The sequence below is a fragment of the Chaetura pelagica genome, unplaced genomic scaffold (assembly GCF_000747805.2).
Source record: "Chaetura pelagica isolate M959 unplaced genomic scaffold, ChaPel_1.0 scaffold17, whole genome shotgun sequence".
Classification (NCBI taxonomy): domain Eukaryota; kingdom Metazoa; phylum Chordata; class Aves; order Apodiformes; family Apodidae; genus Chaetura; species Chaetura pelagica.
In genome coordinates this window covers 5,085,087-5,107,606 of record NW_009970726.1, presented here as the reverse complement: position 1 = coordinate 5,107,606, position 22,520 = coordinate 5,085,087, and the positions used below count along the sequence as shown (strand labels likewise).

General features: G+C 38.4%; 1 protein-coding gene across 1 annotated transcript in view; it reads right to left on the bottom strand.

Annotated features, from left to right (window-relative positions):
• Positions 1 to 22,520, bottom strand: part of SVIL (supervillin) — a 66,062-nt gene that overhangs the window by 7,988 nt on the left and 35,554 nt on the right. Inside the window, 15 exon segments of the mRNA XM_010007036.1 lie at positions 353 to 560; positions 1,378 to 1,483; positions 2,789 to 2,940; positions 4,833 to 5,109; positions 5,445 to 5,589; positions 5,695 to 5,870; positions 6,729 to 6,874; positions 6,990 to 7,137; positions 7,620 to 7,756; positions 8,134 to 8,289; positions 9,405 to 9,577; positions 9,861 to 10,038; positions 11,066 to 11,152; positions 11,234 to 11,323; positions 13,884 to 14,031. Of these exon segments, the coding sequence (XP_010005338.1) occupies positions 353 to 560; positions 1,378 to 1,483; positions 2,789 to 2,940; positions 4,833 to 5,109; positions 5,445 to 5,589; positions 5,695 to 5,870; positions 6,729 to 6,874; positions 6,990 to 7,137; positions 7,620 to 7,756; positions 8,134 to 8,289; positions 9,405 to 9,577; positions 9,861 to 10,038; positions 11,066 to 11,152; positions 11,234 to 11,323; positions 13,884 to 14,031 (2,327 nt within the window).

Here is a 22,520-nt window from a genome sequence, read left to right as displayed (position 1 = left end):
ATTCACAAAGCTTGATTCTAATCCTTCTATCAACTGGGATTTAGTTTGCTGTTCAGGTATTGAACACCTCCATCCAAGTGGAAAGAGACTGGTTTTTTTGCAACTGTAATTATTACAGTAGGAAGAATAAGTGCATTTGACCTTAAGTGAAAATGATGACAGAACATGGTTTTCCCACTCCACCAAAACTACAACCTGTTATGTCTTCTCCTCACCAAGCATGCACATATTGCAGCTGTACTCAGATAACAGCTCTATAGCTTCATTTTTAAAAACTTTTTTTGGAGGCAGACTATTTAAAGTAAACGGGTAGCCTGTGTAAACATCTCCAAAATATAGGTCAGACACTCACTGTTCTTTTATTTTATTGGCTGCTGTTCTTCCTACATCCTTGGTGTGAGACTGTGCTTTGCAGCCATGCCACAGGTAGATAAGAGCTTTATTTATATTGAGGACAATCATGGATGTCCGGGAACGCAGGCTGCTGCAGTGACATGCTACTTCAAGTAAGTTTCCTTCATTGGCAACTTCTCCTCGCACGCAATATAGCCTCCAGTCACCTGGAGCAGACAGGAACAGTGCAGCAGCATTATACAGAAACATGGGATTGAAAATTCAAGACCTCTGCCCTGGAACAGCTGTTCTCATACTAGATGAATTTCACATATCGCATGTCTACATTGCCACAGAATAAACTAGCTAAGCAGCAGGTTTGGCTAACACATCTTGAGAACTCCTGTTGCAGAAAAGATGCCTTATGAAACCTTTCTGCAAGTGTTGAGAGCTGATGAGGTTAACAAAGCAAAAGAGTCAAGTTTCTGCTTTTTTTTTGTGCAGGAAAAAAAGGGAAACAAATACAGCAGTCCTATTCAGCTCCTCTTCCCCTGTACACCTTAGGCACAGGAGGTCACATTCAGACATGAACTGCAACATGTCCAAGCTACACCCAAACAGAAATTCTCCTACCTCAACTGCAGTATTCCAGAACATGTTGCAAAAAGTTATGAATGGGTAACAAAAGCTTGGAGTTCTCCTTGGTGCAGGAGAACTGCTAATAAAAATACTCTTTTGCCCAGACTGTGTAGAAAAGAATGTATTTTAAAGCAAACAGGCACTTTGCTTAATTAAAAACCCAAATAGAATAATTTATATGCGTATCAATACAATTAAGTCAGCTTGCTCTAGGGTGACAAAATCCATTCTAAGCTCAAAGAAGAAAAACTACCTTGAAACAAAGCATGGCAAAGCTGCCTCATGGGTTTTATGCCACTCATTTCTATTTTCTACAGAGCATAGTGGCTGACACTGAATTCAAAGCCCTTTGCAGTAGGTAAAAAAGGATTTGGGGGCAGAAGCTCTTAACTAACAGTAATTTACTTTGTGCATTTTCTTCTTCCTCTTCCCTTCTTCCAGCATGCACAATCATCCCTCCTTGGAAGCACTGCAGGAAGCATGGTGGTTCTTTCCCTTGAAGCACTTGTACCTGGAAATTAAAAGCACCACTCTTCATTGAAACAACAAAGCAAATATACAGACTCAGGAAAACTAGTCTGTAGGCATTATTAAAAATGTTATTGTTATGGCCACCCACGAAGATAGCTTCCCTTACACTTTGCAACTGCTGACTGTTGTTTAAATTACCATATAGATCGGCATGCAATGGGTTTCATATGTGACCTGCATATTAAAAGAAACCTCTAGTTGGAATCCAACCATCAATAGTTTCAGAGGAGAAGGAATACCAAATAAACTTTAATTTAAAAGAGTTTAAAGTAACCATTATTTGAATTCTTTACAGGACTGGGCCATCTTGCCAGATATTCTTTGAAAGTATTATGAGATACTGTAGGAACTGAGTAAGTTCACTATTTGAGGTCAACTGGTTTATGTGACAATATGCATATTCTTTACTCATTAAGCATTACATTTTGATTATGAAAATGATATAACCAATTGTTAAATCAGCTGTGTTGCACAGCATCCCATACTCTCGGTGTGGAAAAGTGGTTCTTCTTCCCCACATAACTCTAAACAAAATGCCTTTTAAGCCAGTGAAAGCCTTCTGCTGATTATGCCCAGCTGATGGACCAAAAACTAGTCCAACACTGGGTCAAGTCTATTTCCTTTATGAAGTCCTTTATGAAGTCTTACTTGTTATGTCTACTCTGCTGTTAAAAAGTAAATACAGCATTATCCAGTTACAGAAACTAACTTTAAGCCTCCCTTCTTGTGTGCTGTCAACAGTCAAGCTACAGCAAAGCCAAACTCCACCTAAAGACAAAGCACAGCTAGACTCTGAGCTTCACACCATCTGTATCTGCAGTTGCTAGAATCTCTGCAAAACAAGGCAATCTACTCTGTAATTACAGAGTCAACAGATTGAAAAATTCAAATGTGTTTTCACGCCTTGGCTGACAGAAAGTGCTGCTCCTGTTCTCAGCCCTAGGAAGACCATCCTGTTACCTGAACATGTATGAAAGGGAAGACACAAAAGTGTTTAACTGTGCTTCACCTATTCCTGCAAGGAGAGGGAAGACATTCTTCAGGCATTCTCAGAAACAATATTTTTATAAGTCAGATTTGGGAGTGACAATCCATAAAAGAGCTTACATGTCTCTGGAAGTTAGAATAAAGCCAACATTAATTTTGAGGGCAGGCTATTTGTACCAGCAAGATGACCTTTACAGAAAGAGAGGAAGCAAAAAAGGTCACCCAACATTTAATGTTAGTGGCTACTTGGGCAGGAAAGTCTTACCAGTACTGCCACCTAGGTCTGCAGGGTGCTCACCTGTGCTCCTCTCTCTTCATCAAGTTCCACTGTCATCAGGGCAGATGTCCCTTTCTCACTCACTGTGGAGTGCCTTCCTTGCCAAAAGAAATACACACATTTCTCTTTTCCAACAGCTCTTACTTGTTGCTCTCCCTTTTGCCTGCTTCCAACTGCAAAACAAGAAAGCACTTGCTGAAGAAAGTACTCTGGCTATACGCTTAAACAGCACGTGGTTTAATCTCATCTGCCAGCTCAGCACTATCCTGTCCAGAACAGGAAAGATAAAAATTCCAATTGGAGGAAAACTAGGTCTCCAAGCCAGTACATCCCCATGTACATTGTCTCCTCAGGTGGATGTAAGCCCACAGGCAGAGATGTCTGTGTTGGCCAGAGAAAGAGATTTAGAAAGAACTGGTATTATCTGGAGAAAAATAACTGACATCATTTGAGCCAATCTGCATGTGAAATGGTATGTCCAGCCATGTTACCAGATGAGTGCATTATGGCTCATTTTCCACATTACACACTGTTCTTTGGCAGCAGGAGAGTAGATGGCTGCTGAGGGACACTGGAAACAGCAACAGTTGAGAAAGCCAGAGGCATGAAAGGCTTTCTTGGTAAAGTGATATTAGAAAGGAAAACTACAGAACAAAACACCAAAGCAGTATTTTGCAGTCATAAAAAATTTAGGATTAGATAAGCTATATTGATTTATTTCTAAAAATTAACTTAGCATTTCATGTTAGTATGGAAACTGGATTAGGAGCAACTCTTTTTTTTCTTTTATTTTCTTTTCTTTTTTTAAAAAAAATAATCAGTATTTAGTTGTTATAATAAGCAAACAATGTTTACAGCAGGTGAAGTTCAACAATACAACCAGTTACAGAATATTCTGCTCCTTCCAGTGAATATTCAACATACACATATATATTTAAATAAAATATTTTAAATAACCAAGAGCTTTAAACCAGATTCTTAAAAAAATATTAAAACTTCTGCCCTGATTTCAGCAGTGCTAAACAGCATCCAAGTGAAATACTTAGGACAAAGAATCCTGTTTTTTTTAAAAGTTGAGAATACTCAAACCACTAGCCAGTTCTAAAATTGATGGGTTTTACTTATCTGTACATTTAGCCTATAAAAGTACTGCCTCCTACATAAAATTTTATTCTGTTTTGGAATGATGGAATATATTTTAATCCACTTGGATTAGAAGTCTGTTTACAGTTCAGTATTAGTATTACCCACTTCTCCCAAGACTTACAAGTATTTTTCTTGGATTTGCCAGTATTTGAAACTCAATGATCCTGACTTACTTACATTTTTTGGGCTAAAAGCCTGAAGCTGTATAGCTGTTATGCTGCTTTCAAGCAATTTTAATATTTTCCTATTTGGAACAATCATTTTTACACTATTTCTATTTTACTTACCACAAAAGCCACCTATTCTTAGTTTAGTGCCAAAAGGGAGAGTTCCAGAGAGCATAAATAGCTGACTGATTCTCAACATTTACCTGCTGTTCTCAGGCTCTTTGTCAGAGCCTGCTCAAGTTTTCCACTTGAAACTGAAACCTGCAGTAATGATTTTCCAGAAAGAGCAAAAAGGCAGCAAGGGCACTGAGTTGGCAAGGCTTTTCCTGTCATTGTTACTGTTCTCCATTACCCAGCAAAGGCTTTTCTTGTTTGCTAAGCCTACCTCTCTTGCAAGACATTCAGACTACTGTCACCACCCCAGCTGCATGGCTATTTTGGTGCTAAGCTGTGGGCACAATTCTGGCTTAATGTGCACACACACAACACCACTGTTGGGTAAAAGCAGAGATGGACACTATTACGTTTGATGTATGAAGAATCACTAGAGCCTTTTTTTTTTTAAATACTGTCTTTGAAACAAAATAATCAACTCTACTTCTTAATGGTCGAGGAAGGCTGAATTAGTTTTTCTAACCTTTGAAAGGTGTTTCACATCCAAGAAAGCCTAGGTCTGGATCTCACCATTAAGAGCAGCAGCTTTAACTGCACTTCTCCACGTGCAGCAGGATGAAACGGAATTGTTCACTAACCTGTAGTGCTCACCATGTACTTCCACTTCACCACATACGTGTCTCCCTCGTGGAACTGCCCTATGCTTTGCTTAGGCAGTCTACTATAATCAAATTCCAGGATGTGCCAGACATCCACAGATGCAGTGATAATTTCAAATTGTCTCCCATCTTCTCCTTCGACAAGTCCATAGCCCCGGCCAATATTAATTCCATCCAACACTGTGCCTACAGTCGTTTGGGGCACAGCTACCATTAGCATGACATCATATGGTTTAGAATCAGATCTGGATTCTTCCTGCCAAAAAACACACAAGAGATTTCTTTCAGCATAGCTTTTTTCTTCTTACCCCACAGTTCCACTCAAATAATTTGACTCCTGTGTATTTCAGTACATCAATATCTTGTCATCATTTAATGACTTGTGAAAGCCACTTTGACAGTAGTCACTGAGCTGCTCATCACTAATATAAGGCAACATTGCAGGTTCACTCTAGGTGGTGATGTTCTGAACCCTAGGTCAAAGCCTGCAAGATAAAGAAAGTGCTCTGGATCCTTGAGAACAAGCTTCCCTGGCCTCCATCCCAGCGAGGTCATTTAGTTTGAAATACCTAGCATGCTTATTATATGCACCTTCTGGTGAAGGGATTCACTGGAATTTTTCTCATTGAGTTTCTTCAGCTCTGTCCAATCAAGAAATTTTTCTTTGAACAGTATAGTCTCGTTATGTTCTGTGAGTCTGCCAAACACAGCCCAGTCTGGGCGTCCTTGTCCCTTTCTGTACAAGACAAAAACAACAACAACAACTAATCAAATTAAAAACTGTGAAATAAGTATAGGAAAACTAAGTACCTGCAATGAGACTAAATTAAAATTTTGATACCTGGGTATGAGGGGATTGCATTCTCCTGGGTCCAGAGGATTTATGTCACAATTGGAGTAGTCAAAGGTGCCATTCCACAAGTGCTTTGCTAGCTGGAATGCCACTTTTCTTTGTGCTAAAGTAACTTCCTTTCCATGCCATACATACACTTCACTGCCAAAATCAAACACCAGTACCTATAAAACAAACCAAACAAAAAAACCCAAAACAACAATCTACCATTAGGTCAGATGATACCTGATCTTCCAGTTTCCTACTGCATAACGCTGAGAGTGTTGAATACAAACTCCTCCAAATAGCTGAGTTTTTGCAGCGACACTAACACCCAGCACTGCAGTAAGGCCAGGGCAGTGGTCTGTGCTGCAACATCTAATTGTTGGAGATGACTGGAAGCAACTGTGGAGAACACTATGAGGTGTATCTTTAGGGGGTAGCTAGGTCACTAGCAATAAGAGCTCTTACTACTAAAAACCCAGCTATGTTGCATGACTGACCTGCTGTCCAACTACAACAGCTTTCACTGCCATGTAGACCTATCCTTTGTCCTGCAGCTGGGAAAGGCTGACAGAACATACAGTGTAGTAACTGACTCAGCAAACAGGCAGCAACTTGAACACTTTGAAGTAAATGTCTTTATTTTGGAAATTTGCTCTCCTTCCTACTTAAATGGGTGAAATGGTTGTTTGAAAGGTAAAAGTCTGTTAAGGATAGAACTAAAAATGCTTGAAAGAGAAAACGGGTTTTTATTTTGTTTTTCTGAAGTGCTACCTGTTTTGCACTTCATGGCTTCGGAGCAAGCCACTGTTGGCAAAAAGATTTACACTTCCTAAAATAATATTTCACTTTAAAAATAACATAATCTAATTTTTTGAGACTCCCAGCACACTCTAGACAGCAAGGTGCTCAGAAGCTTTTCAGAAACACAGAGGCCCCAGTTTTCAAGTGAGCCTCTCCATGAGCATTTACATTTACTAGAAGTCGTCACCAGTTGTATGTTCCTGCACTTCCCACAGGAGCAGTAAGTGGCACGATACCTCTTTTGGTTGTAGCAGGGTACATTTTGGCACCTTCCCCCAGTAGTCATCCTCAGGAATGAGTTTATCCTCTACCAGGCGGTAAATGCAATTTGTTTCTATTATTGCAGCTTCATACATTTCATCTTCTTCAGGACTTCCAGCAGCTTAAGGAAAAATAAAAAGAGATTTTAACATTCAACTATCTTTCTACTAAAAGAGGATCAACTCAACTCTTTACTGTGAGAATGCATCAAATATGGTAACAGCAAGAATGCTTACACTGGTAATTTGTCTGTCCACCAAGGAGTTTCCAGAAGTCTTTGGCTGCATGGGTGTGGGTATTTATTCCTTCTTCTATAGTCTGTATGTAAGAAGCTCGACAGCCGAGTTCCCTCTTTGTCTGAATTAAAGTTGCAAGTTCTGAAGCCTAAGAGAGTAACAGTTACCTGAACAGGACTGCTAAAGTCTTTGCAATAATTGTGCCTATCTAGTTCAGGGAGAGGGCAAAAGTAGATAGGATATAATAGAGCAAATATCAGGGCAAAGAATTATTACTTGTTGCACTAAAGAAAATGTTACAGAAATACATTCATTCTTTCATTTGCCTTAAAGCAAGACTCAATCTTAATGAGCACAGGAATAAAAAGGACATCCTGCAATTCAGACTATTTCTTGTTTGAGTGCAAATCTGTTTCCTGAGGATATCCTCTTTTCTCTTGCAGCTTCAAAACCTACATGCTCCTCTGTCAGCTTTAATTCAGTGCACAGGCTAAAACATATTTACAGGAATCCTGCATATCTACCTGTCACTGACTCTCTGAGACAACTGGCACCAAGGCTTAATTACATTAGAGACATCTGCTGTGACAGTTCTAAAAATAAACAATAAAAAACCCAAATACTACTAACCTTTGCTTTTTCTATTACATTTGCAAACTCTCCTACCCATAAGAAACACAAATGTGGAGTTAACAACAGGAAACAGTCTCCGCTGTTGAGTGATGAGGCCCTTGGTTCAACTAATCTTGTTTGAACATGTCTTCTTCCTAAAGAGAAAACACAGCTAATTATATTCCTTTGACTACTGCTATCAAATGCCAAGATCTAATTTGTTTTGAATGAAATACAAACAATCCAAGCACATTTAGCAAAATATATGGAAATTGACTGCTAAGAATTTAAAAACTACTGAGGAAAAAGGGTTTACTCACAGGAAGCAAAAAACCCATTGCCTCCTATCAACTACAATTTCTATTATTTCCCATTATTGCTTTAACAACTTTGTTTACTTCTAGATAGAAATTAAGTAAGTAAATGGCAGCCAGCAGCAAAATTCTAGAAGCCTTCAGATTTGCTTAAGTGAAGTTAGGGCATAGTTTCTGTAGGCAGTACAAAGTTTTCAGAATATGCAGTCTGAGCATACCTTTAATTTGCAGCAGCATTAGCTTCTTGTAGGGCACAGCACTGTTGTTAGAGTTCTGCTCTGTTAGATTGACACTCCGCAGGCTAACGTTGCTGAAGTTCTCTTTGCTCGCCAAGCCAGCAAGTGCTACTTCTGAGAAATTTGAGTTTGTAGACACTTGTACATAGGAAGAAGTTGGAGTCAAAACACACACACAAAGAGAAAAAAATATTTAGAAATGTGTTGTTACATAAAAATTTATTTCCCCCCATTATTTCCAGTTTTTCTCCTCAATAGCAACAGAAAAACTAGGCTGAACTCAAATTAACTGCCAGAGGAAAAGCTTTGTCTGTCTAGTAGTACTAAATTTCTAAATATCATCCAAGAGTAAACTGTCAGTGTCAGAATTATGTCACTTGGCAGAAATACCAACTTTGCTAGGAAACATCTTACCCAATGTTTTCTGAAGTACTGTGTAGATCTTAAATTCCTTAGTCATGTTTTACTGTGAACTCAAAGCCTACATTCTTGGCTACTTCTGTGTATTTCTCAACCAAAGACAAAGCACTTGATGACTTTATAACTCAGAGAAACGCTTCTCATCAAATGGCAACAAAGTATTACACAAATAATTAATGTTTTCATCATACAGGCAATGCTTAAAGATAATCTCCCTTTGTTCAAATGTAATAAGGAAAACCAGACCCCAAATGGTAAAAGTGGCTTGACAAACCTTTGAATAATTTTTACAATAATCTCTTGCTATCTTTCCAGTTGTTAGAAGAAAGCAACAACAGAAGTAAAATACAAAGCTCTGCCACAGAGTACTGATCCTTTATAAAAATTAGTATTTGGGAGTCAAGAAGGCTAAGTCCAGTTTCTGAGACAACTAGGACTCAAAACTGAGGCCAGTGTACCTGAACAAAAATTCATCTAGTCTTGCAAGCTCCCCTCCAACATAACAAAATGCTACATCTGCTTTCCTTCCTCTCCTGTCCTCACCCTGCAGGCAAAGTGGCACAGTCTCTGCACAAGGTGACTGTCCTAAAAATAATTAAACGTCTGCACAGGACATGGCTGTAGATAGTTTTCCCTGAGGATGCACACATGCCCTTCTCTCCAGACCTGCTAGACAGCCTACATTCAACCTTAGACCTCAATCGATTTATTACCTCTTGGAGAATATGTTTCATTCCTTCACTTGTAGTTTTTGTGTTGGGATATTTGGTTTTATTATGTTTTTAATTAGAATAGCAAGACAGTGTCTTGTACAAATCATCCTGCTAGCTTACTTTTTTCTACTTTCATTCGCTTTGACTCCATGAAGGCAACATTCAGTCTTTGTTCAGTATATTCATGAAGAATATCTTCTCTTGCTGCCAGCATTTTCAGTGGGTTTCTTGAGGACTGGACTCTGCGTGTAGGCCTAACTGCACGTTTGTGTTCTGCTACAGAAGATATCAACCTGAAACACAAGCAGTGTGTAGAATTATCAGTTAATTTTCCTAGTCTGAATCATCTAATTACAAGAGATTTGCTTTGATTTTGCGTGTGATGTTTGTTAGGAAATCAGGATCAGTTCCTTCATTCAGGTAGAAGAGTGACTTCAGAAATATGTAGAATAAACGGACATGCCCAAAGCTATGACATCTACAGAGTGACTTAAAGCTGAACATTTTGACCACCACCCCCATGTTTGCATTTGTAACAATGGGGAGGGGTTGGAAATAATAAAAGGGAGTTCTTACTTTGGTGCATAAGGATCAAAGATGGCATCAAAATCCTCATCAAGATCCAAAGGCACTGAGGAGGAAGGAAAATCCACATGGCGATAAAATTTGGAAAACGTTTCATCATCATCCAGCTTCATCACCTCTTTCACAGATTTCCCTGTAACTGTCAGCACTGTCTCTTGCATCCCAGCAACTGCAGGAAAAAAACATCTCACACAATAAATAATCATACTAGAGTTTCTAACTCTAGAACACATTTTTGGGGGTAGTGATGTTTTGGTTTTTGTTGGTGGTGTTTTTGTTTGTTGTTTTTTGTGGTTTTTTTAAATTGATGGAATTTGAAGGAGAGATGGTAGAAACGTCTGTTGGAAAAGAACAATAAAACCAGAATGTAACTGCTACTCACATGCAATAGTTGTTATTATGAAACTGTTGGGAAACATTGTTGAAAAAGTATGGCATTATAAAAAACTGGGGGTTTTGGTAGCATTTTATGGTCTTGCATATTCTACCTTGCCTCCAACCACATAATCCTTCCTTTGAAAAGATCTACTGGAGCTACAAATTGAAAAGTTACTATTCAGACTAGTGAGCATGGCTCAATCATTACCCTACGCTCGTGCCTCCTTTGCTGAAATGTGATTATGTTTGTTTATGGTTTTGACACTCTAACATTATAAAAGGATTTTTGTCTTATAAATGAAGGACAGATGTATGAGATGGAAACACCAGAGGACTTCAGACAGCTTCATTAGTAGCCAACAAGCTGTATGAGCTGCTACTGAGAGTCAGTTTTCAAAAAAGCAAGAAGGTGAATGAATTGTGCATGGGAGCAGCTTAGTGTCCTACCTTGACTTTCAGAAGATTAAACTACTTTTAAAGCTGTTTCACTGTATATGGCAATATGGTTCAGACTGGCTGTGTCCTTTAATCAGTTTTGCTCACAGGATAAATGTGTACATCGTATGTAGAGAAATAGGAAAGTTATTTTGGCATTTGTGATTTTTTCTATTGTACATTTGTAATACAATAGCATAAGGCTTTTTTCTTAAAATTTAGCAAAGACTGAACCACACAAATAAAACTGTGTGATCAGTAATTGCACTCTGAACAAAGAAATACTCGGTTTCTGTTGTAAGATATTTTAATTAAGAGGTACTTTAAGTGGTTTACTAAAGTCAGAGAGTGGATATACTGACAACTTTGGTAACTCTACCAACCTTTGTTATTCAGCCTTCCCAAGAATGACTCCAACTTGTCAAGCTTCATATCCGATTCCAACTGCATATCAGGCCTGGCTTCAATTTCTAAGCAAACCAAAAAGTAAAACTTGTTAAATTACAGGAAAGAAAAAACCTGAGCATAGTTCAGCCATTTTTATTCCTTACCTTCCAAGGGCTTTGTGACTGGAGTGTTAGACTTCTGGCGGTTACTGAAGGGGGATGCTACTGGTGTTAGGGCACTTGGAGAAGCCAATCCTGCAGAAGAACACAGAACATAGGAAATGCAGTGCTGGGTGAGCCCAGGGGAAGCTATTTAGGGAAAGCAGATGAGCCTGGCCAGTCCCTCATACTTCCCCAGCCTCCACAATGGTCACAATATTAGGGATGGGAGACAGTACTGCGCTGCCTGCTCCTTACATCAGCAGCAGCCTCAGAAACTGCCCCGTTCACAAGAACAAAGCTTTGTTTCCAAGCGTCTGAAAGCAAGCTAACAAGACACATGCTTTCTCTTGAACACAGTCATTTTGCTTGTTTTCAAGGTAGCAGCAGTTCACTTGGTCTACATTTTGGACTCCAGCTCTACCACAAGCCACATATTGAAAACATGCAACTGTTCTGAACAAAAGCATACAGCTAGTAGGGAAACTACCAAGACCTTCACTGGCACCTTCACAGCCCCCATCCCCTCACATCCCTTTTCAAATTGAAACCCACCTCCATTAATACACATAGCAGGATGTGTCTGTCCTGTGAACATTGTCCCTGGATTAAGCAGTAATTCTTGGGCTCTGTTGATTTTTAAGAGCCCTTGGAAATGGCAGTAGAAATGGAAGTCACAGAGTCCCCACCATATCAAGCACTACTCCCTCCTTTTTTGTACTCTCCTCCCTCCTTTTCAGTAACTATCATCAAGCAATTCATTCTAGACCCAGTGGATAAAATTATTTGTTTTCAGTTCTCTTCATGTGAATCTATGTTGCTCCAGTAAGAGAAATGGCCTTCTATAGGTTTTGTGGTTTTTATTAGGTAGAAATGAAGAATTGCATCTATTACCTCTTGTTGCCTAGACTTTCAGTAAGTGGGGAAACTGTCATTTAAATTTTCCTCTAATACCTATTTTCCACCTAGCCATAGCTTACTAATTACTGAGCCACATACATTTAAGCCGCTGGTTATTTTGATCAGATTAAACCAATATTCTGCTGGAAGAATATACAATGACCACGTTTCCCCTGACTTTATTGCAACTCCTGGCAAGTCCTAATTGTCAAACACCAAGATAGATTTAGAATATAATTAAGCAGCTTTTCTGCAAACTGTTTTTTTCCCTGTTACCTAAGAGACACAAAATTCCATCAGATTTTAAGTCAACCAATAAAGCCTTTGAGATGTATTTGCAAGGACACAGCTCTTAGGCAGCTCTCCCAGGACCGATCACATTGAGACCACATTGAGAACAGCTTCAGATGTTACTAAAGGATCATCTTCCAATTAGGACCGAAAAAATTCTCAGCCATAAGAAGCAATTAATATACAGCATCTGTGCACATGTGTATGACAAGGATTTAATTTTGCATTACTTTCTTATAATATCTTAAATTAAAAATTCATCATGATAATTTATTATTTTAAGCAACAATAATAGCACACATCTGAATAAAATCCCACTTGGGCTACTTTAATTTACGTCACTGTCACTGGACTACCTTGCTTCTCCAAAAGAAAGATCATAGCACCTGAAGAGATCCTGCCAAGGTGTTAGTTCTTTTTCCCCATTAAAAAGAGCTAAAGCGCTCACTTTCTATTCCTTTCCAAAGAACAAACTATTTGGCAAAAAAAACCACAACCAATCTCAAAAAGGTGTCTGTGGACAGCTGAATAGTTTTTTTTGGCAACCTCCAAAATAGGTTAGTCTTTAAACACTGACCACTGGCATTTCTAGCAGAAAAACAACGTGAGCAGCAGCTAAAATATGTCACTAATATAATTTATCTGCTTATCTGCCATCCCACTTTTTTTTTTCTTTGTGGCTGGCATTTAACTCATGGTTCACGGTTGTTGTGTTTAATAACCAAGTTCTTGTAACAAAACAAAATTTAGTATTCATTAACCACACGACATCAGTTGTTCTCATTGTCCCAGGCACACTGCTTGAACATCTACATTTCTGCCATGTAAAGTCTTCAGAGACTCCTGTCCAGTTCAGAAGAATGGCTGCATCTGGAAACAGTGACTGAATTAAAGAGATCCCAAAAATGTCAACATTGCTCCCTTATCATTTCTACTCCCTGGTTTCAGGCAGAAGTCTTTTCAGTGATTTCTTCAGCCAAACACAGTATTTCAAGTTGTTGTCCAAAACAGCATCCAAAAAAATAACACATTTACTAAATATTCCCAGTGATCCTAGGAGTGGGGGAAGTGCCAGCAATAGCAACAACTGGATTTTGCAACTCTTTTCTAGACAGTGCACCTGGGTTTTGAAATGAAGAATAAATAAGAAAGAATAATCCAGCTGTGCCTTCTGGCTTGAATTAGAAGGAAAAACAAAACACATGACTGTTCAAGTGATTGACTATCAGCAGTCACAGAGCCCAGTTATAACTGGATGATAGTGCAACAGTGCGGAACAAATTGGATCAATACACAAGCCACAAGAAGCTAGAGTGAACAGTGTCATGACATGATACTTAGTTGAAGATAAACAGTCCTCTCTTGCTAAACATAGATGCTGTTTTTGCATATCTTTAGTTTGGCTTTATTTTGAGTAGACAGATGAGCAGTGGCTTATTTATATTAGGATCATTTTATCACTGACCTTTTTTTACCATTCGGCCAGCTACAGTGAACTGTGTGGAGTCATTGGCTGCTCCTTTACCCTTGGACTTCCAGGCTTCTTCTCGAGCTGTAATCAGATGCTTCCTTTCTTCGATGGTCATCTGACTCTCCTGGTTATCTGCCACTCTCTGCTTTTTTGGGGGGGAAGAGAGAGATGTTTAAAAAACAGATAAACTGACCAGGATAGAGCAAAGGACTGGCTGAACATTTTAACTGCTAGTTTTAGAGGGAAGAGCACAGGAGAACAAGTTACTAAAGGAAACTCACAGGCATGGCTTAGTGACTCTGACTCTAAGGAGCTTCATTGTCTTGCTGGTCATTAGACAGTGAAGATAAAGTTTTGGTCTATACTCTTTGACCTTTTCTTCCAACTACCAGCCAAGACAAATAGCATCCCTCCAAGCAAAGCAAAATATTACCTCAGTGTATAAATTTCCAGACCTTGTTGTTTTGAAGCATGACTTGCTACACTAGTGAGATCACTAAAGTGACTTTCAGCAGATGTTTTCAAGTGTGCAAATCTGCAGGTGGCACCAGGAATAACAATGAACTGTAACTGTGATTTCTGAATCACTCTTACAGTAAATCAATTCTCCAGGTAGGATTAGCAACCTTATCTCTCCAGAGGCTGCTTGCTTTAATTCCTGGGTCAGCTTGCTCTACTGACTATTTTTCCAATGACTGTGATAATCTCTTTTTTTTCCCCGTTCCTTTAGGTCACCCTCAGCTTTCCTTACTTGCTTTAGAGGTAGCAGCCAACAGCTTGAGTGATTAGGAGCAGCTAGGTACACTAAGTATCTTAGTGCCCTCCTAACACAATCGATTGATGATGGTACATTAGATAGGAAACAAACTGAATTTACATATTCTGCTGCAGCTAAGGCAAGCCAAAGAAACAATGCTTCAATGCACTTATCTTTAAAAAGTAGCAACATGTCAGGGCTTCTACTGCACAGAATCCAAGTATAAAAGTATTTTTAGGGCATGAGATTGTCAACTCTAGAATTACTTCCAAGTTGTGTGCCATTTGGTATTTTTTTTTACAACCTAGCTGCTAGAATTGAAAAAAACACATGAAAAATCTACAGCTTTATCAAAGCTCTATCTCATATAACCACAAAGGGGAAATAAAAAAGGACTCAAAAGCTTGTGAACATAAAGTAAACACTCTTCTCTGGTTTATGATACAGTATATAAAAACTGTTGTGACTGCAGAGGACACACTGTACCAGATTTTGTAGCTTTCAGCATTTATCAGGAACAGTAGCTTTCAGCCAGAAGAGTAAAGACAAGCCAAGGAGTGGCTTGTATGAGGACTAGGACATGAAAGCCCTCCAGTCCTTCCTCTGCTTCCATGTACCTCCACAGCCTCCTGCAGCTTCCTCTCAGTTTTGTAGGAAAGACAGCTGGGCAGCCAGGCACTGTGACTGCAAGTCATAAAATTAAGATAAAAGCTCCTGATTTTTCCCTAGGATTCTGAAGCATTCAATAGAAATAACAAGATCCAAGTCTATTCCATACTGCTTCCTCTTCTTTAAAAGCTTCTGAATTCTTTAAATAAAAGCACTGGAAGTAATAATCTCTGTTTGCTTCCACAAATCTCTACCTATTCCAACATCCCAAGCACTGGCACCACTGGAATGAACAGCTGGTAGAATAAAACTAACAGCAACATACTAAAAGAGATCTTGGCAAGAAATTGGTATCTACCTAATGAAACCACAAGTGAAATTTCACACACAAAACAAATGCTGTCAAGCTAGTGAGGATGCTGACTTCAATTACGGTATGACGGAAAGTGAGAGAGAGGCAGTAAGAAACAGTCACATGGATTTTTTGGTATGTATTATTTATATTTTTTTAAGTGACTAGGGACTCAATTTTGAATTTTCTCTCCAGAAAATACCTGATGCTCCAGAGTCTGCAGAGCTACTGGAAATTTTGAAAACACAGACCTGGAATGTGCATGTGTTAATCACTACAAATGTAAATTGTAAGAAAGACCACAAGTAATTTTGGAGCTTTGTCAAAAGATGAAAGCAGGTGTCTAAGGGTAGAAGAAAACATTTTCTTTTAAATAGAAGATTTCAAACTGCTCCATCAAGCAAAATATCATTGGAGGTCCTAAAAAGAAATAATAAATCAGGCTGAATATGTGTATGTTACAAAACTCAGAGCAATTCCATATTAGATCTCTCTTCCTAATGCATGAAGACTCCCACCCTACTCTATTCATTGAAAAATTAACAAAAAAAAATAATAAAAGAGAAGCTGAATAGACAGCAAACAATCCCTAACCCTGTTAATTTGCTTTAACAGTCCTGGTGAAAAACAAAAGTATGTGTGATACTTAAAAGAAAATGATTTTCTATAGCTGAAAAACTAACATGAGCCAGTGTAATTTCCAAAAAGAAGTTTGAGAACAAAGACACTTGGTAATTTGGAGCAGTTCAGAAAGCTTTCACATTTGCCCAATAACAGCATTTATGGAGGTATGAGTTGGTCAAAACACATTCTCGTTGGGAGAAAATATGGCAAGGAAGATAAAATGTACAAGCTTTTAGTGCAAATTTTATTTCCAAGTGAGAAAGATATGAAAGAAGAATAAATCTCCAAATGTAACTGTGACATTTCATAAGGGGAGCTAATGACCCCAAGAAAAGCAAAAACAATTTTAGTGTATTAAGATTAAATAAAATCTTACAAAGACAACAGTGCTAATTCTGGTTTTCCATTGAACAAAAAAATCATGTTACATTCAATGAAATATCCTAAATTTGTTATTAAGTACATATGCATGTGGTCATTTCTGTCTCTTGTTTCAGACAAACCCCAAACACTAACAGTGTTTATGTTATTTAAAAAACAACAACTTTGAAAATGGGAAAATGCATAGCACTGATAAAAGCTCAGATGATGTTAATGTTTAGAAGGTAGGTACAGGTCACACAAGCTGTGTCTTGTTACAGGCACTCATGAGAAGACTGCTGTAAGATAATAAAGAATCAAAGCACAGATGCCTAATTAATGTCATTTCATGTAGCATTATGGAAAACAGGTTTAATCAAAATGATAAGTTTGATTGAGATGAAGTAGTGATTAAATATGTTAACACAGTTACCTGTGATTTCTTGTATTTGACTTAATCACAGATGACATTCTGAGGTTTTTTGAGCAATATAACAATATCAGGGCAGCTTACATGCTGCAAATTAGTTAACTGACTGAAAAATTCTTTCTAAAGAAATCTGATTGGTCCCAACTTTAAATGTAATATTTTCAAACACATGGGAAAAAGATACAATTCTGCTGAGAAGACCCTCATGATGACACCAACTTAGAGAAGAATGATGAAGGTAAAGAAGAAATAATCACATAGATAGGTAAAAGGCTAGCAGAAAAAATCTGGTAAACCAGGCATTAAAAAGAAATATTATCTGAAAAGAGAAACAAGCAACAATCAGCCAATCAGGAAGACAGTGAAAGATGAGAAAAATTCCCATAGACAGTTCTTCTGAGCCAATAACCTGTACCTAGCTTATCCAGCTTATCCATTTTCAGCCCCTACGCTTCTACCCAGGATGCTGGAAATTTTGAAAGGTTTCAGGAATAGGCTAAAGTATTTTTTCAAGATTTGGAAAAAATCTACCTCAGATTAAATCAGATGCCTGTTTATCTCTACTGAAGAGAGCTGGGTCCTGCACTTGGGTCACAACAACCCCATGCAATGCCACAGGCTTGGGGAAGAGTGGCTGGAAAGCTGTCCAGCTGGAAAGCTGTCCCACAGAAAAGGACCAGGGGGTGCTGGTCGACAGCTGGCTGAACATGAGCCAGCAGTGTTCCCAGGTGGCCAAGAAAGCCAACAGCATCCTGGCTTCTATCAGGGATAGTGTGGCAAGCAGGACTAAGGAGCTGATTGGCCCCATGCACTTGGCACTGGTGAAGCTGCACCTTGAAAACTGTGTTCAGTTTTGGGCCCCTCACTACAAGAAGGACACTGAGGTGCTGGAGCCTGTCCAAAGAAGGGCAATAAAACTGGTGAAGGGTCTAGAGAACAAGTCTTATGAGGAGCAGCTGAGAGAACTGGGGTTGTTTAGCCTGGAGAAAAGAGGCTGAGGGGAGACCTTATTGCTCTCTCTACAACTACCTGAAAGGAGGTTGTAGCAAGGTGGGTGTTGGTCTCTTCTCCCAAGTTACAAGTGATAGAACAAGAGCAAATGGTTCAAGTTGTGCCAGGGAGGTTTAGACTGGGTATTAGGAAAAATTTCTTCACTGGAAGGGTTGTCAGGCACTGGAACAGGCTGCTCAGGGAAGTGGTTGAGTCACCATCCCTGGAGGTATTTAAAAGATGAGTAGGAGTGGTGCTTAGGGACATGGTTTAGTGGTGGACTAGGCAGTGTGCTAGGTTAACAGTTGGACTAGATGATCTAAAAGGTCTTTTCCAACAAAAACATCTATGATTCTATAAGTCTGAGAAGGAATTATAGACTCGGTGCAAGAACAAGAAACAGGGATTACTTTTCTCCCACTGCTTGGCTATTTTGAATGATATTGGTCTTTTCTAGCACTGTAACACTTTTCTGGAGGGTGTGCACTCCCTTGCTTCTTAGTGCCAGGTCATTCTAAGGAAGGGTCCACATCTAGGCCATGCTCCATTTCCCAGCAATTTTCCAGTCCAAGCAGTGTCCCCTTTAGGTCAGAAGAATGCAACTGAGAGTAATCTGTTAGCATGCTGATGTGTTGTTTGGGTTTTGTTTTCATTTTTAATGCAAGAATTAAGAGGATTCATTATTTTTCATATTGAAGGTCAAGACTGCCACTATCTGGGTAAGTCCAAACCAAGAATGAACATAAAAATAGTAATAATGATGTATTTTCAAAAAGGGGGTCCATGTAAAACTAATGTTATAATTTATATAAAAGAAGAATCCAAAAAGTATCTATTTGCTTTTTAATACAAGCAACGTGTCTAGTTTAGGCTCCTAAGGAGAAAAAATATCTAACTGTACCAGTATGGAAAAAGTTTCTGCATTATCGCAACTTTACATGGGTCCTGATGTAAAGAGAAAACTGAAGTACAAATGCATGTCTTCCTGTTCAAAGGTGGTTTGAGCAAAACAAGACATACTCAAGTTCTGCTTGGTGCAAACAACAAAATGATTAATTATGCTAGAAAAAACAAAACAAAACCCCATAACAAATCTGTATGCACCCTGATGCTGTCCTAGAAGGAGGCAGCTTTCTAAGATATCAGCACAGTAGCTCACAACAGTCAGTGAAAAGATGAAGTCATTTTGGGTGTTACCCTTTTAAGATAGGTGGGATTAACAGCCCATTGTAGGACCTCCTCTCTCTACTGGAGAGATATTATGTTATTAAGTTAGACTGTATATGTAGCTTCCAGATATCTAGAGCTGGTGAATGCCATCACAAGAAAATTAATAGGTTACCTGAAGTAAATAGTAATAAAGCTATATGAAATCCAGAATTTACAGAGAGGAGGTCATGCTAATGCATTTCAATCACTAGTCCCAAATTTAATTTTTAATTTAAAAAACCCAAAAAACCAGAGTAAACAAACATCCTCAAGAACGCTATGAAACTGGATGTGGAAACAGTAACTGTAAGTAGTCAACATTTTTATTGTAGTTCCAGTAGCTTCTGCTATAATCCTCATCCTGTGTTCTAGCAGTAAATACCTGCCCCTTGGATTAACTGCCATTGTGCATGCTGGCCAGAATGCTCCTCACACGAGACATTCACTGTATTTTGTGTAAGAATGAAAAACCCAATAGATTTCTTACAGTACTACAGTTACAGATCTGAGCTGGGAGGCAAGGTACAAGGAGATATAATAAAACTGAATGAGAATTGCATAGATCCGTTGAGACCTTCCAATTAATTCTCCTTGTTTTCTCATGTTTTTCTTTGTTTCACTGCCTGCTCCTGCCTTTGCTTTTTTTTTTTTTTTGCCTCTGATCATGTGAAACATACTGTTTGCTCAGATCAAGATTCAGTATTCTACTTCTGCTCAAAGACAACTGTGTTATGTAGCTCTAGCTGAACAAAGGTTACATTTCTCATTATCTATTAATTCTTCAAAAGTGAGTTATTCAAATTGTTTATGAGGTATGGAAATAATTTGGAGGAACACTTCACATGAAGCTGCTCTAAGATTTACTGGAAAGGCAGCAGGACTCTGCTCCCAAGCAAACAAAAAGTTAGCTCTGTTGCCACAGGTTGCTTCAGAAATGTGCATCTTAGATCTGAGTATAATTTTTTGCCTGACTCCTCCCTCCTGTAATTGAATAGGAAGTTTGTACAGCATTTCACCTTCCATCTCCAAGGATGACGTTCATCAGAAATCAGAGAGCTTGATTCTTTCAAACTAGTACTACAGACCTTAAAGGAAGAAAGAGAGAGAGAGCAGGAAGAGGGGACAGTCAGAGAACAGAAGTAGATCGTACCAAGGCAAAAATCCTTTAGACAAGGACTAGGGAAAAGCACTATAGGAAAGTCACCTCTGAACAAAAGCAGCTTGTTTTTTACAGTCAATAAATTAGATCATTTGATGTCTTATATTGTATATGTGCATTACTTACAGAGAAGTCAGGGTACACAGCATTTGTTCTAAAAAAAAAATGCTATGCAGTTACATATGCTCCTTCTTATAACCTTTTTAACAACTTGCCATTTTTCAGTGTTACAATAAATGCAATAATGTCTCCTTCATTTATTTCTCACCTCCACAGTTTAACAGATACAGAATTTTAAGAAAAGCAACCACAAGGGAAACACTAGCGGAAAGTATGTTGAAGAAGAGTACACAACATAGTGGCATAATACTGTTTCTTTAAAGCAGCATTTACCAAGCTAGTTAATCGTTTAAGAAGATTATTAATTTCCCATGTAAAAAAGCCCTGTCAAAATGTGCTTACTTGAAATTGTTGAGCACTTGAATTGTGCAGACTTTTGCTCACCTGATTAATAGGTAGAAAAGGATGAAATTTATGGAGAGCAGGTGTAACGGGAGAGTAAGTAGAAGCATATACAGGTTCCTATGACAAGGATAGAAGCAAAGCAAAAGAGTTATAAAAGAACTGGACTATGAGAAATGGAAATAGGAGGATCACTCATCTTCCCCTAATTGCTTAAAATGTATTAAATCTAAATATTTTAACCTTCTAGAAATGTTTTCCCTATTGAAGTCATAGAGCAAAAATGTTAGCATAATACAATAGCATGTTTACCAAAGCCACTCCATGCAGGGATTAAACAAGTTAGTAACAATGTCACTGCAACAAAACACAGAATGAAACAGCACAGCCAGAGGATACACTTTTCATATGCTGGTAATTTTTATGTTTCTCTTTTCACACACCATTAAATTGATGAACCACGTCAACCACAATGTGAATAATTCCACTGCAAGTTAAATCAGACCCTGCTAAATAAGCCATCTCTTCTCAAAAGCCATCTGGAAGGAATCTAAGCCCACAACACTCAGTGAAGGTGAGTTCACCATTCTAAACAACGCCTACAAATAATCCCTCCCTGCCTCTGAGCTGGGCTTATCCAAAGCTGATCAGACATGGCTTTATAATCTAGAACTCTTATTTTCTATAGGTTAAAGCAAATGTGGAACATTGCACAGAATACAGGTAGATGCAGCTCATTAGAGTGGCTCGAAATGAAGCCTAATCATTAGAGCTTTGATTAGAACTGGATACGAGCACTTGTGGATGCCATATATGAAATGGATAAAACTATTACCACAGCAAGAGACTAATAATTTTGTCTAAAGGTCACTTTCTAATGGCTTTAAGATTTTTTTACACACTTAATCTCTGAGTAATTCTGAATTGACTGTTTAGCCCTAGCCTTTAACATAGTGCTGAGCTGCAATTTGAACTTGCTACAAGAATTAAGTGCATTTCAATGTCAGTCACTGCTTTAATGCAACTGTAATGCTGCTGGTAATCACATTAATTAGGGACTCTGTTAAAAATGGCTATTTTGATACTAAAGGAGGATTTTCAAGTTAGCTGGTTTTTCTGCCCATGAAGAAAACCCAACAAACTGGAACTTTTCCATCCAACCAAAGTTGATGAATATAAAAATAAACTAAATCCAAAATATTTTTCCCAAATAAAAAGGATTTTTTTTTCTCAATAAGACATTCCTCAGTGTACAGTTCTTCCTCTGATGTTAGAGCTAATCTTTTTACTATCCAAGTATGTTTTACCATACATATAAATAATTTTAGAAGTCTCACAGCTTCCAACGAATTTTCCTTCTATGTGCAGCAATCATCAGAAGAGATGCTGGACCTCCAAGTAAATCTCAACTTCCCCTCTCATCTGTATCTCCTCAAGTTGATTCCTTATTTCCTTTTTCATCCCCATTTGAGGTTGCACTGTCAGCTTTTCCATGGATTTTATGTTTTTTCCACAGTTTAGCCTACATATAGACTAACACATTTGGAGAAATATCTTACCACGAAGACAACTCTGCAGAAACATTTTCATGATGAAACATGATGAAACAGTACTATTTAATATAACTATTTTATGTACAGTACGAGCCTTTCAACTGTTGCTGTTTAAAAGAAATCTAA